At 44.2% G+C, this 14711-nt stretch overlaps 1 protein-coding gene across 1 annotated transcript in view; it reads left to right on the top strand.

Annotated features, from left to right (window-relative positions):
* The window catches only part of LOC124742292 (elastin-like), a gene marked incomplete at its 5' end in the record, with an annotated part of 125459 nt that extends 112395 nt beyond the window's left edge, over positions 1 to 13064 (top strand). Inside the window, one exon of the mRNA XM_047248798.1 lies at positions 12940 to 13064. Within this exon, the coding sequence (XP_047104754.1) occupies positions 12940 to 13064 (125 nt within the window). The remainder of the gene's footprint in view (positions 1 to 12939) is intronic.
* Between the last annotated feature and the right edge of the window lie 1647 nt (positions 13065 to 14711).

Below are 14711 nucleotides of genomic sequence, written 5' to 3'. Positions count from 1 at the left end.
GCTGTTATCCTCTCTCTCCACGAGTCGCAGCAGCAGCATGTATCGATATGCGCACCCTTGTACTATCTTTGGCCTCACGCTTATCGCTTCTGGCTGTGCCCTCTTCGTGTGGAGCAGCGAGGAAGTCTCCATGGTGCGGGTCTGGCCGGGGCCGCTGGCGGCATTCACGTGTGGTTGGAGTGCGAGGGGCTGTTCCCATTGCTACGAGGTCCTTGCCTCACCGATCCCATACACGAAAGTTGAGTCTTTACTTAATCTACCAGCCAGCCCCAACTGTTCACATTGTCTCGTTCGAATTTCGTTGTGGGCTGTTGGGACATTCCTGTGAGCAACAATGTGTATTTTCAAGTTGGCGAAAAACTAGCCGCCCGCCTATGGAGTTTAACTTAACTTAATTATTTTTGAATTGAAGTGCACCAGCGAAAACTTCTCCCTTGTGGCCGTTAATGTTCTGGTTACCTGCCCTGGCGTTGACGTAAATTCAGGTAGTGTATTTTTCTCGCCGGCCAGAGTGGCCGACCGGTTCTAGGCGCTACGGTCTGGAACTGCGCGACCACTACGGTCGCAGTTTCGAATCCTGCCTCAGACATGGATGTGTGTGATGTCCTTGGGTTAGTTAAGTTTAAGTAGTTCTAAGCTCTAGGGGACTGATGACCTCATCAGTTAAGTCCCATAGTGCACAGAGCCATTTGAACCATTTGTATTTTTCTCCTTGTGTTGTGGCTGTCCTGCACGGCATGTAGTTTGACAGCTGAATGTGTAATTCGTTGTGGGCGCCAAACCCTTCTGCGTTGTTCCATTGAACTCCCTGTTGTGTGCTGGTCGGGTGGAGAGCAAGTTATCCTGTCGCTTCATCAGGTGACTGTCTGTCAGTTGGGTTACTGTCGGAGTGAGAATTGTTGGGCCATCTGCCTGTCTCACCTAAGCAAGCGTTAGTGTGTGAATTCCAGCCCGACCCTAGGAAAGTTCTGAGCGCCGTTTGATGTGCTGCCTTTTCTTATTTGTCCTTGTTGTTTGTGTATGGTTTCTAGCCGATTTTAAAGTAAATTTGTTTTGCCCTTAACGTGTGAGATTGTTTGGGCCTTCAGCCTAATTTAGAGAAATGTTTAAATGATGAGGCCTTCTGCCTTTTAAAATTCAAATTCATGTGTTTGATTCTTAAGTGATTGGCATTCAGTTGGTTTTAAATTAAAGTTGTTTTGCCCTTGAAGTGTGATATTGAAAGGCGCATTTAGCCGGGAATTGAGGTATAAAATTAATATTTGGCTAGCTCTGTTTTTAATGTTTTCTTATTCTTGTAATGTTTGTCAGATGAATAAAGCAGTATGTTCGAGTGTAACTGAGAGCCACTCATTTTGGTCCCTCTCCACAAATTAAACTATCTGTCCTGTCCTGCGGGTATAGCAGGGGATCTCAGCTATGTCATATTTTTTTGGGGAACAAAAATGGCTCTGAGCACTATGGGACTCAACTGCTGTGGTTATCAGTCCCCTAGAACTTAGAACTACTTAAACCTAACTAACCTAAGGATATCACACACATCCATGCCCGAGGCAGGATTCGAACCTGCGACTGTAGCAGTCGCACGGTTCCAGACTGCGCGCCTAGAACAGCGAGACCACCGCGGCCGGCGTTGGGGAACAAATGGACAAAATATGAACACAATTTTCAAACTCTAGAAAAGAACCACAAGAATAATAACCAAAAATAGTAGTCGAGCTCATTGTAAAGATCTGTTCAAAACACTGGGGGGTTTTACTGCTCGATGAGAATACATTTACCAGTCAGTTGTACACATCAAAAATAACATTGGTAATTACTGCACAAACATCTTTGTCCACGACCATGGAACAAGAGCTGAGCTCAACTTACATTTGCGAAGAAAAAATAAACATAAAAGTCAAAGCAGCATTTTCTACCAAGGAATAAAACTGTACAATAAAATACCAAAAGAGATTAAAGAAATTGTAAAAATACACTTATTTAATACGGCAGCTAAAATGTACCTGTTATGCATTACATTTTATACAGTGAAGGATTACTTAGATAAAACGGTAGGTGTTTGGTAAAGAACAGTTATACAAATAAATAACAATAATGATTATAAAACATCCAACATTCCATATAACACCTACAAATTATGTTTTTTCCTTATTTTTTCCTTTTCTAGAAATACTTGCCCGCAAGCTATGCATAGCACAATACTAACACCTCTTCCTCTTTCTGAGCTCAACATTATAGATGGATGCTGACTCACTTTTTCAGGATTGCAGATGGGAAGTTGCAGTACAGAAAATGGCTCAGATATCACCAGTGTGTGTGTGTGTGTGTGTGTGTGTGTGTGTGTGTGTGTGTGTGTGCGTGTAGTACCATTCTAAACGGGGTACTAGCAGTAATGGTCAGCCCAGGGGGCTCACTAGTGGGATAAGGATATCATGTAGAACAGAGAGGGAATTATATCAAAATATTGTAAGTAGTCACAATCAGGCTACAGTAGCCCATTACAAACAGTATTGTAAGGTGCTTAAAATGTTATTAGGATGGGAAAGAGTATGTGGTATGCAAATAGAATAGCTAATTCACAGGATAAAATTAAAACCATAAGGTCAGTTGTGAAGGAAGTGTCTGGTCAGAAGCACAAGGTAGACGATATAGTCAGTTCACAGTAAAAATATTCCTGTTACTGATAAAACAGATATATGTACAGTATTTAACAATCATTTTCTGAGCATTGCTGGTGAATTAAATAAAAATTTAGTTTCTACAGGAAATCATATAACTTCCTTGGCAAATGTCTTTCCGAGATTGATGTCTGAAATACTCCTCTGTGATACAGACAAGAGGGACACTGAGTCAATAATTAAATCACTGAAGACTAAGGACTCTCATGGTTATGATGGAGTGTCTAGCAGAATATTAAAGTACTGTGTTGCGCATGTTAGCCCTGTATTACGCCATATTTGTAATTTTTCCTTTACGAATGGTCAGTTTCCTGAGCGATAAAAGTAATCAGTAGTAAAGCCGCTTTATAAAAAGGGAGAACGGGGTAATGTAGATAATTTTAGACCCATTTCTATGCCACCAGTGTTTCCTAAAGTTATTGAAAAGGCTTTGTATGTAAGGATAATTGATCATTTTATATCATACGATTTGCTATCAAATGTACAGTTCGACTTTAGAAGTCGTTTAACAACTGAAAATGCTATATTCTCTTTTCTCTGTGAGGTACTGGATGGGCTAACCAAAACGTTTCGAACGCTTGGCGTATTTTTTGATTTAACTAAGGCATTTGGTTGTGTTGATCGCAAAATATTGCTCCTGAAGTTGGACCATTACGGAATACGGGGAGTAGCTCACAACAATTGGTTCATCTTTTACTTTAGCAACAGGCAGCAAAAGGTCATTATTCACAACGATGGAAACAGGTGTGATGTGGGATCTGAGTGTGGTATTGTCAAGTGGGGGGGGGGGGGGGGGTGCCCCAGGGATCAGTGTTGCGGCCACTCCTGTTCTTTATTTATATAAATGATATGCCCTCAAGTATTACAGGTAATCCTAAAATATTTCTGTTTTCTGATAACACTAGCTTGATAGTAAAGGATGCTGTGTGCAACATTGGCTCGTATTCAAATAGTGCAGTACATGACCTCAATTCATGGCTTGTAGGAAATAAACTAAAGTTAAATCACAGTAAGACTCAGGTTTTACAGTTTCTAACACATAATTCAACAAAACCTGACGTTTTAATTTCACAGAATGGGCATATGGTTAGTGAAACTGAATAGTACAAATTTCTAGGTATTCAGCTAGATAGTAAGCTGTCGTGGAAAGACCACGTTCAGGATCTTATTCAAAGACTTATTACTGCCATTTTTACTATTCGAATGGTATCAGAAGTGAGTTATACTTCGACAGGAAAATTAGTCTACTTAGCTTATTTTCATTCGCTTATGTCTTAGGGTATTATATATTGGGATAGCTCTTACCATTGTAGAAGGATATTTTTGGCTCAGAAACGGGTGGTTCGGGCAATAAGTGGTGCGAGTTCACGAACCTCCTGTCGACTTCTGTTCACGAGTCTGGGTATTTTGACATTGGCCTCTCAATATCTATGCTCCTTATTGTCGTTTCTTGTTACCAATATTAGTTTATTCTCAAGAATAAGCAATTTCCACTTGGTTAATGTTGTGTTGGCAGAAGAACCAACACCGTGTTAGTAGTGGAGGCCGAAATGCACGCGTTTTAGCTCACGAAGGCTGGCGTGAGGAGGAAAGAACTATACTGACATGAGATCTGGAACATGACAAGGAATCAGAATTCAGAAAGCGGACGTAATTAGTTTGATACTTAACTTTAATCCATTAATGATGAACGTCGCTCTTGACAGTACATGATTCACAATATTATCAGTTCAGAATACGTTACTGAAGAATATGGCGCCTCGCTAGCAAATGACGTAGCAGAAGCCCATGCTAAACTGTCGTCTCTGCAAATGAGAGCATATGTAGTGAGTGAAGCATCGCTAGCAAAGTCGTCTGTACAACTGGGGTGAGTGCTAGGGAGTCTCTCTAGACTAGACCTGCCGTTTGGCGGCGCTCGGTCTGCAATTCACTGATAGTGGCGACATGCGGGCCCGACGTATACTAACGGACCGCGGCCGATTTAAAGGCTACCACTTTGCAAGTGTGGTGTCTGGCGGTGACACCACATTCCTCCCCCGCGAATCGGCATACGGTTGTGTTATAAGGCCTCCGTCCGCCATGGGGAGGACCCCATGTTGTCGTGTGTGACGAGGTGGGAGCCTAACAACAGGCGAGGCTGTGCCACCAGAACCCTGCAGTTCGGACCGCGAGGAGCTAGGGAACGCCTGAAAACCTGCTCCAGGATGCACACCAACCACGCCAACATGCGGTGTATGCGCCCGTAGAGAGACAGGAGGGGCCGAAGGATCGACCTCCATCGGGCCGGGGCACCCGACGGGCGAAGACGACATATGGTCGGAAGCGGGCAAGAGTTCCACGTCGGAGGACAACAGGTCACGGGAAGCGATCGGCGGTGCGTGACCCAGGGAGGTGCCCGGCGGCTGCAGCGACGCGTCCAATGCGGGCGTCGCCGGCGGGAGAACATGCGGCGGCGGCGGTGGCGCGTCGCAATGGGGCAAAATGGAAAGCAGCGTCGGTAACACCTGAGGCTAAGGTGAGCCAGTAGATGGGTCCCCGGGCGCTGACCGGACGGCACCTTACCTGAAAGCAGAGGGCGAGTGGCAGAATCCGTGCGACGACAGAGGCGCAGCTGATTGAGATGCCGGCGCACCTCACCAGAGGCCCCCAAAACCAAATACATAGCGTGTCCGAGGCAACAAAGAATGCGCCCTTCGAGCCAACGCCGTGAAGCTCTATAGTGGCAGTAGTAGACAACGTCGTCTGGGGCCAAAGCAGGTGTCTGCCACTGGACAGGAACATGATGCGGCAGATGTAGCAAATACATCAAGGTTCGATGATGGCGACCGTGGAGCAACTCAGCCAGCCAGCGACCACCTCGGGGCTGAGAGCGATACGAAGACAAAAAGAGCGATAACGCGTCCTCCCCAGAATGCAACTCTTTCAACTTTCTGTGACTTGAAAGTCCTGACCAATCTTTCAGCGGCACCGTTTGACTGTGGCGGAAACTGCACGGACGTCAGATGTCGAATACCATTGGCCTTGCAGAATGACTGAAATTCTGCGGACATGAATTGTGGGCCATTGTCGGAAGCAATAGTCTGTGGAAGACCTTCAATGCAAAAGATAGCAGATAACGCTTGGATGGTGGCAGATGACGTCGTGGAAGACATCCGGACAACAAAAGGAAAATTACTGAACGAATCTATCACAACCAACCATCGAGCATTCCAGAATGGACCACTCCAGAATGGACCAGCAAAATCGATGTGTAAGCGTTGCCAAGGGAAAGTGGCTTTTGGCCACGCAAAGAATTTCCGCGGTGGTGCTGTTCGGTATACGCCATGCAGGAAGAGCACATAGTTTAAATCACGGCATCTATTCCGAACCAAGTACAGTGCTGACGAGCAAGTTGTTTCGTTCTCACAATACCCCAATGTCCTTGGTGGAGAAGCTTTAAGACAGAGGACTGTAACGACCGTGGGACCACGACCCTGGACTGATCATTATCAGAACGCAACAGCAAAACACCACGTCGAACAAAAAGTCACTCCTTGTGAGCAAAAAATCAGTGAACCAACGGATCCCCGATCCGTGACTTTGACAAGGGCCATTACATAGCAACAAAACGCAGAACGGTAGCAAGGACAAGGTCGGCAGTTGTGGCTGTAGCGACACGGCGAAAATCAATCGGAAACGATTCAACCGCGTCATCAGTTTCCGAATCAATGACCATGCAAGCAAGTGAAATTAGACCAGCGAATGAATTTCTGCGCTGTATGTGGAGGTAAAGGCTCTTTCGGATGAAAAAGCGATGTGAAAGGTTTATGGTCTGTGATTATGGTAAAGTGACGACCATACAAGAAGTCATGAAACTTTGTAACACCAAATACGAGAGCCGATTCTTCTTTCTCGATCTGTGAGTAGTTTCTTTGCGCAGACGAGAGCAATTTGGACGCAAAGGCAATAAGGCGACCGTGCGAGCCATCTTTGTGCGCAAGCACAGCACCGATCCTGAAATCCGATGCATCCACCATCAACAAATGGGGCTTCTGGGGATCGAATGCCGTAAGGCAAGTATTGGAAAGCAACGCCGATATCAGCCGGCGAAAGGCGCGTTCGCATTTCGTCGTCCAGACGAACGGAACACGGCGTAAGCGATGAAGCAGAGCTGATATGGAAGAGGCATGCGGCACATATTTATGACAATAGTCGATTTTTCCCAGCACACTTTGTAGCTGCTTCAAATTCTGCAGTGAAGGCAAGTCTTGTATGACATGGACGTGTGTGGGACTGGGATGTATTACTTGGGCATTGAGTACATGGCCTAGGTATGGCAAGTCACGAGCAAAGCTCACTCATTTGTCCTTCCGTAAGCGAAAACCATTTTGTCGCAAGACCTGAAACAATGTTCTGAGACTCCGTCTTTCCGGAGATCACAATATCGTCCAGGTAGTTTGCTGCAGTAAGTACCGACGCACAAACAGTTTGTAGATATCGCTGAAACAATACAGGGTCCGACGTATACTAATGGACCGCGGCCGATTTAAAGGCTACGACCTAGCAAGTGTGGTGTCTGGCGGTCACACCACGGTTAATACTCGGCAGAAACCAAATCTTCATTTGGATCGGACTTCCTTAACCCTAGTGGAAAAAGGTGTGCAGTATACTGCTGCATCCATTTTCAATAAGCTTGCACTCGAATTCAAAAATCTTAGCAGTAAGCACGCGCTTTCAAATCGAAACTGAAGAGTTTCCTCAAGGGTCACTCCTTCTATTCTGTTGAGCAGTTCCTTGAAAAGTTAAGCTGATTCTTATTGTATTGCTGATAGCGTTTACTTAAACATATGGACTGACTTTTTTCAGGTTCGTTTGCATTTATTTTTATCTGTTATTACTTTCATGTTGTAATATCATGTACTGACTCTTTCCATGAGCTTGGAGATTTGTTCCTCAATTTGGTCCTACGGAACTTGACGTGTAAATAAATAAAAATAAAAAGTGGAGACGTCGGTGATGAGACAGACCAGTCCTGCATGACCGAGTAGTCGAGCACAAAATGTGAAGTGTGCGTAACCGGACAGTCTGCCCGCACTAGTTATAGTGGCCGAGCGTAGAGGACGTGACCGTGTCCAAGGTAATGTTTGACCATAAAAACGTTAAACGTGTCCTTATCCCTCCGCTACTACATCCAGAACAGGCTTCTCAATCGTGGTGTGTTAATAATCATGCAGAGTGCGAAAGCAAGTGCAGTAATAAGTAAAACTGTAACCAATGCGTAAATGCAGAAGAAACTATTGGGTCTAAAAAGCGAAATAAGAAATAAATATTTGTTATAAACGAAAACAGTAAGTCTACAGGATACGTCTCGTGCTTAAACTGATCTATGTTATTGTTTTTCTAGTCGGGAGCAACTCATTTAAAGAAACACAGTTGTAAGATATCCCACACTGGCACACGTCCTTCAGGAATGTACGCTAAAGAGATGATGCTTTGAAAGTTGTTTCTGGTGAAGGTTTCGACGAAATAGGCCTACAATTAATTCATTTAGGCGCATATTATCGAGAACTCAGCGTTCCAGATGTTATGTCAAACCTCTCTAGTGTAAGTAGACATGTCGCAGAAGAGGTTGCTGCAGCCCGGAACCGATAAGGCCTTCTGTTATTAAGTAAGTTATTAATAAAACATTGTCTACGACAGTTGCTATGTGGAATGATTTGCAAAAAGGTTTCATTATTTGACACAGCACATTACATAAACACAAATTGGTGTCTTGTCAATATCGTTTTACTTACAACCATATTCCCAGGCGTTAAGCTGACGGGAGTAAATATTACCAAAGACGCACAGGAGAGGATGACTGATACGAATATTTTGTTTTTGTCTCCGACCAGGTTTTCAGTACAATAACAGATTTGGAATATCGTGAAAGCGTTCCCTGTTGTGTTCCTCCTATAATAGTACTTAGCCACATTTGCGACGTTAAATGACACGAACAAAAGCGGCTTCTGCCCATGTTTGGAGCCAAAGTTCCCACTCGTCTGAACAGCTTGTGTACTACGCGAGAATCCGTACACGCACTGTATGACGAAGTTGCTGCTTTCGTGAAGGACAAGAATTCTGCTTACAGATTAGAGGGGTGTGAGAATGAACTTGCAGGAAGAATTGTAGATTTTCCGGAAACCGTTTAAAGGGGGCAGACATGAATTAAAATCCAGGTACTTCTTCAGTTTTACAAACTCGAGAAAATCTGTAGCGTCAAAGAGAATTATTGTGATGTCAGTTGAATTACCGCAGTTGCAAGTGCCGTTTCATGACGACACGGGGAAAGAGTAGATTCGTAATCAATTAGTGTAGCTGGTGCATTTTGGGAGATGTGTATTTTCGACGGAGGTACAAGGAATTAAAAACAGCGTCCTGACTTGTCACTTCCAAACATAAAATTGCTGCTTTCGTTAGGCTGTGTTTCCCTTACCTCAATATGTTTAACACAAAGGGAAAACACGAATTTCTTACCACTGTGTGATGAATGTGTGCAAGCTGTTCAGTTACAACCTGCGACCATTAACGTAGTTTTTGTGCATTTAGTGTACAGTGTCTCATAGCGAAACGGAAGTACTGAGTGCAAATTAAAATACAGCTCCCCACAGAGGACCAGTGCGGACTGAAGTTACCGTATGGCAGCGAAATGTGGTAGATATTCTAATGAGATAATGAGGAATCGATTTACGCTGGAAAAAAATACTTCCAGTTCCGGCTACCACGTGCAAATCTGGCGTTGTAAATGCGAGAAAAGGTTATGGAAATGTTTCCGTAGGTAACGGATTAGGACGAGACATGGGCGGAAAAGTAAAACAAGTAAGAAAGGCTTAGCTTTGATATTATTTTTAACCGCCGCCCACACAATTTGTTCAGTATGAGCATCCGTAGAAAGACGTGAGCAACAGTTGCTCACAGCAATTCCAGTGGAATCTCAGCAGCGTGTCCCTGTGTACCGGCATTCAGATCAGGTTGAGACCGAACGTGTCTCTGATAAGAGCATTCTCTTAGATATCCCAAAAGCCAAAAGACACATGGATTCGGATAAGGTGACTTGCAGGCCATACATCACGAAACAACACTCCCGTGGAAGGTGTATTAAGCAGATTTTTCACTGGACAAGCGACTTCAGGTGTTGCCTCATCTTGCATGAAAACTCTGGTTTACAGACAGTTGCGCTTTCTCGAAGCAGAAATCACATGCTGTACAAGGAAGTCTCGATAGCTTGCACACGTCTCGGTACATCTGACAGGCTCTCTGCGCTTGTCCTCTTCAAAGAAGTACGGACCAACAATAAAGGTGGTTGTGAATCCACACCACACAGTCACATACGAAGAATGCAGTGGCTCTTCGTGTACAAAATGCTGTTCGACAGTAGGCAAATTCGGCAGTTCTGTGAAATCACTACACCCTGTACTGTAAAATGTCCCTCGTCACCCCATATGTCACAAACTTCGATCTGTGCCAGAAACAGAAGAGCTAAATGAGGTGCTGCACTGTCTGAATCTTCTACATGTACCAGTGTCCGATATATCGGAACACTTTCCGCACTGTAGACTATTGCATGGACAATTCTCATGACACACGTGCACTAGTACTACGCAGGACACATGCTGCGCAGTCAACTACAGCAACAGCAACCTCGTCGGTAACTTCTACGGGGATAGGACGCCTTCCCTTTCCAGATGCCACATCAAGCTCACCCGTGTTTCCTAATTTCGTCATAATTTAATGTATACTGTTTAATGACATCGGGTCTATCCTCAGACTTTCAGCCGGTTTTATCTCTCAATGTTGCACTCTACCTGTCGTCATTAGCATAAGACAGTTTCACTAACAGTGCATGGTCTCTCTTCTCTAGAGTCATAATGTTCACTCACCTTATGGCTTGTCAGATGACAGCGTGAGTAGTGGGGCTGTGCCGTTTCTAGCCCACTCTGATGACAAATTGATATTAAATTAACTAAGGAAATTAATTGATCAATTAAGTACCCCTACTCCTAAAAACGTCATGGGTATTCCACAGCCGGCACATGGGTCCCACTCAGACAACTCCCAGCCCCCTCCACTCCAGTGGTGTAATACAAGATGGCCGCCTCAGAAAAAATTCGTTCAGTCTGCGTCGAGCCGATGAACTAGAAGATTATCACAACAGCAGCTTAATATAATGTAAATCATAATGCATTAATCAATTTTCATAGCTATTGTTTATTTATTTTTAACATGCCTCGAAATTGATGCTGGAGTTGAAACAATTTGCAAATATACTGATTATGCAGAATATTGTTTCACACATACATACACAAAAATTCGCAGCTAGTAGCCGATTGACTATAAAGATTAGAACTAAATGTTGCATGGACTATTTAAACAATTTGTGGGGATATTGTTTATGAAATATTGTATATTGTTTAAACAGTTTAAGCATGGTGTGGTAAATTCACATAGTTTAGAAATTGAAAATGTCACAGGAACTAAATGTAGCACTGCACACAGAGAGAGAGAGGAAGAGAGAGCCTTTGCAGATGACAGAACAATATTTAAACAATTTGCGATATAATTACACTTGTTATTCCGAGAAATACAGCCACACTTGAACACAGACTCTAAAAAGATCGCAGCAGGTTCTGCCACACCTGTGAAAACTCCCAGTCTTTGTCCAGCCTTCCTTCTTGGGACGTTTCGTCCACTTTTGTGGGAAATACTAAAGCCTACCTCCCTGAGACACTTCATGCACTGTTTGACCCCTCAATACCCTCGAAAATGTTGCTTTACACAATTTGTTTCGAATACACTTGCACACAAAACACTGCTCTGTAGTTGGAAAGTGTTATATACCTGCGCTGAAAGTTCTGATGCACCAAGCCATGGCCAGACCTCTCTCAAGTCTTCAGTTCCAGTACTGACTTCTTGTCACCACTCACAAGTAGACCAGTTTTCTCCAGTGCATGGGGAACGAGAATATATCGCGCCAAATAAATTAATGCAAATACTCTTGGAAATATATTGCACGGGAATATTGTTTATAATCTGAAACTAAGTTAAATGAGCGCCAATAAACGACGTCAAAACCTTAAAGACAATTATAATACGTGTGGGAGAGTTGTTTAAACGTTTTCCACTAAAATAAATATATAATAATAAAAATAAAAATCATGTCAAAACTCTAAAGATGATCCTGCATCATGTAACAATATTGTTAAATATACTAGCACAGCAGTTTGCTGTATGAGGCACCATCGTAGCCGGCACTGGCGGAGCAAGATGTGCATCAGCGGCTGCAACTCTCCACAGAGTGAACCAGTGACCGGAAGTGGGCTCTCCTGCCAGATCGTCGAACATGTCTAGCACAAAGAACGGATCAGTGGAACACGTGAGTATTTCCAGAATGCGACAGAACCCACATACAAAAGTGCACGAAATCTGTGGCTAGCAGACCAGTAGCAACTTGTCCTGCATTCTGCGACCAGCATTCATCAGTAGGTGGGGAGGAACATCGCACTCCTGTTGGCTCCCTGGGTGAAATGGTAGGCAGAAGGGTAGAGGTTATGTAAAACATCATCGTCCCCTCATTCTTCCATTGTAAGTTCACCTGTGTCTTTGCTTGTTGGTATTTATGTCAGTTCTTTTTTTTCTGGGGGGGGGGTGCGGGGAATGAAGTGCTCAAATTCCATCTACAGCATCACCAGTGGTAGGAGAAACAATGCCTTCTTCAGGACAACCAGCCATGTAAGTTAATTGCTTTTTTTCTGTTCATACAATGTACCTGTGTGTTCTGTAATTTTCGCAACCTCCTACAGCAAATTTTAGGCCATCGATGGGAGAGGCACTCCTCCATACTATCGAGCTTTGAACAGTTTGCTGATGTAACTTTTTTACTACTTCAGCCCCTCCCAGCAGTTGTTTAGCCTGTAGATGGCTAAGCACTCCTTTGTACTATCGAGCTTTGAAAGGTTTGCTGACCTAATTACTTTAGTACCTCCCCCCCCCCCCCCTGCTAGCAATTGTTCAGGACATAGGTGGCAGAAGCACTCCTCTGTACTATCGAGGCTTGAATGGTTCGCTGACGTAATTTTTTTAGTGCTTCACCCCCTCTCAGCAATTTTTTGGCTGTAGGTGACAGAGGCACTACTCTATACCACCCAGTTTCGAACGGTTTGCTGCTGTAAGTTTAGTGTGGGACCAATTTTTATTCTGTAACGGGTATTACAATCCTTCTTTTTGTTTATTGTCGTTGCAGCTCTCATCCCCGAGATGCTGGCTGCTCTGGACCGCCAACTGGAGGCAGAGTGGGCACAGCAGCAGCCTCCAGCAATAATATGCAATCCAGATCAGGAAGAACGAAAGCGCATTTTATTTTCATAACGTGTAGCTGCTAGAGAATTTTTGTTCATGTAATATACTGTGGGTCTAATGATGAGGGCATGTAATGTATATACATTTATTTTTCGTAATATGTTGCATTCTGTTGGAGAATACGATTTTAGTTTGTATTTCTGTGAGATAAAGTATACGATGTTCTGTATGATTTTTTCTGTATGTCTCTAACATTTTCAAGAAATAATTACATTCATTATCTTATTGTTGTAGGCAGCGTTAGTGACCTAGATAGATGCCTCCAAGGAGAAGGCGCAGCCAGCATTGAATAAATGAGAAGGCAGCTGCTGAGGAAGTTGAAAGGCAGCGCCATCTCGCCCTTTTGGATGCGGAGGAGGAAATACTGGATTGAGTTGGAGAACTACCAGAAAGTCCAATTCAACTGACGGTGTGTAAAAGGTGATTATAATGCAACTGTCGTCGTTACAGCGCATTATTATCATTATTATTATTGACTGTTGCTAGTTGTTTCGGCATTTCTTCCTTAACTCTTGAGCACTGCACCTAATTTTTATGTTATTCGTATGTTACAGATGCACCACAGTCATCACCAGCATCACAACAGCTAGCTGAGGCACAGGTACCTAGATTAGTGGTTGTGGGGCTGGAATCAAAACGCACCTGAGCGGTATGCACTGCTATGCAAATCACCACTTGTGGTTGTGAGAGAGACAACTGTGGTCACTGTGGCCTCCCTACAACAACAATCCACTGCCGCCGCTGCACTGCCAGCCCCGGCACTACCACATACCGTCTGGTGACTGTGGACAGTTCAGCCTGATGAAGAAGAATGGCAGCGATCTCCCAGCCCCTAGGCTGGTGGTGTCGAATGTTCCAGCATGCAGCAGCACTGCTGGACACTGTCACCTCAACCTGGCTGCTCCCACTGGACCTCACCACTGGCCCCTCCTCCTACTCCAGCTCCGACTGTTCGCCTGTGCTGGCAACAAAAGGTATGTGTGCCTCAGTGCAGACCCCTCACACCAGGAGGTGCCTCCTCTCCAACGCTGTCATCCACCAGGTAGACACAGTTGTCAGCTTCATTTTCTGCACACAGTAGCGGTAGTACGGTACGACATCAGATTAGCGGCATCATCACCACTCTAGAATACTCGGCAGTTGTCAGGGCCTTTGAGGATCGTATCTCTTTCACTAGAATTGTGAATCCAGCTGTCAGGTATTTCGACCCAGTCAGAATTCTAGAAGCATGACTCTGAGTGCTTGCGAATGAGCTCCTGAAAACCACAGATTATCCTAGATTTAATGACCAGGTATTCCGACCCAGTCAGAATTCTAGTAGCATGACTCTGAGTGCTTGCGAATGAGCTCCTGAAAACCACAGATTATCCTAGATTTAATGACTTTAAATGTAACTCAGTACTATGCTGTGAGTTGACTTACCTTCCCATACAGCAGGGTGTTGCTCAAGAGAAAAGACTGTACTACATCTGGAGCATCTTGTGTGATAATGGCATTACATCTCAGAGCACATCAGTCGGTGAATGGTATCATGAACCCATCTTGGTTGCTATACTGCCCCAGTATCCCGAAATGGAAGTTAGAGGGTCAGGTAAGGCACTCAGCCAAATACCACGACAGTACTATGCTGCAAGTTGACTCATTCTCCCATGCAGA

Source organism: Schistocerca piceifrons, unplaced genomic scaffold (assembly GCF_021461385.2).
Source record: "Schistocerca piceifrons isolate TAMUIC-IGC-003096 unplaced genomic scaffold, iqSchPice1.1 HiC_scaffold_2302, whole genome shotgun sequence".
NCBI classification, from domain to species: domain Eukaryota; kingdom Metazoa; phylum Arthropoda; class Insecta; order Orthoptera; family Acrididae; genus Schistocerca; species Schistocerca piceifrons.
Note: the sequence above shows the minus strand (reverse complement) of the source record. Positions and strands in the feature narration are given on the sequence as shown.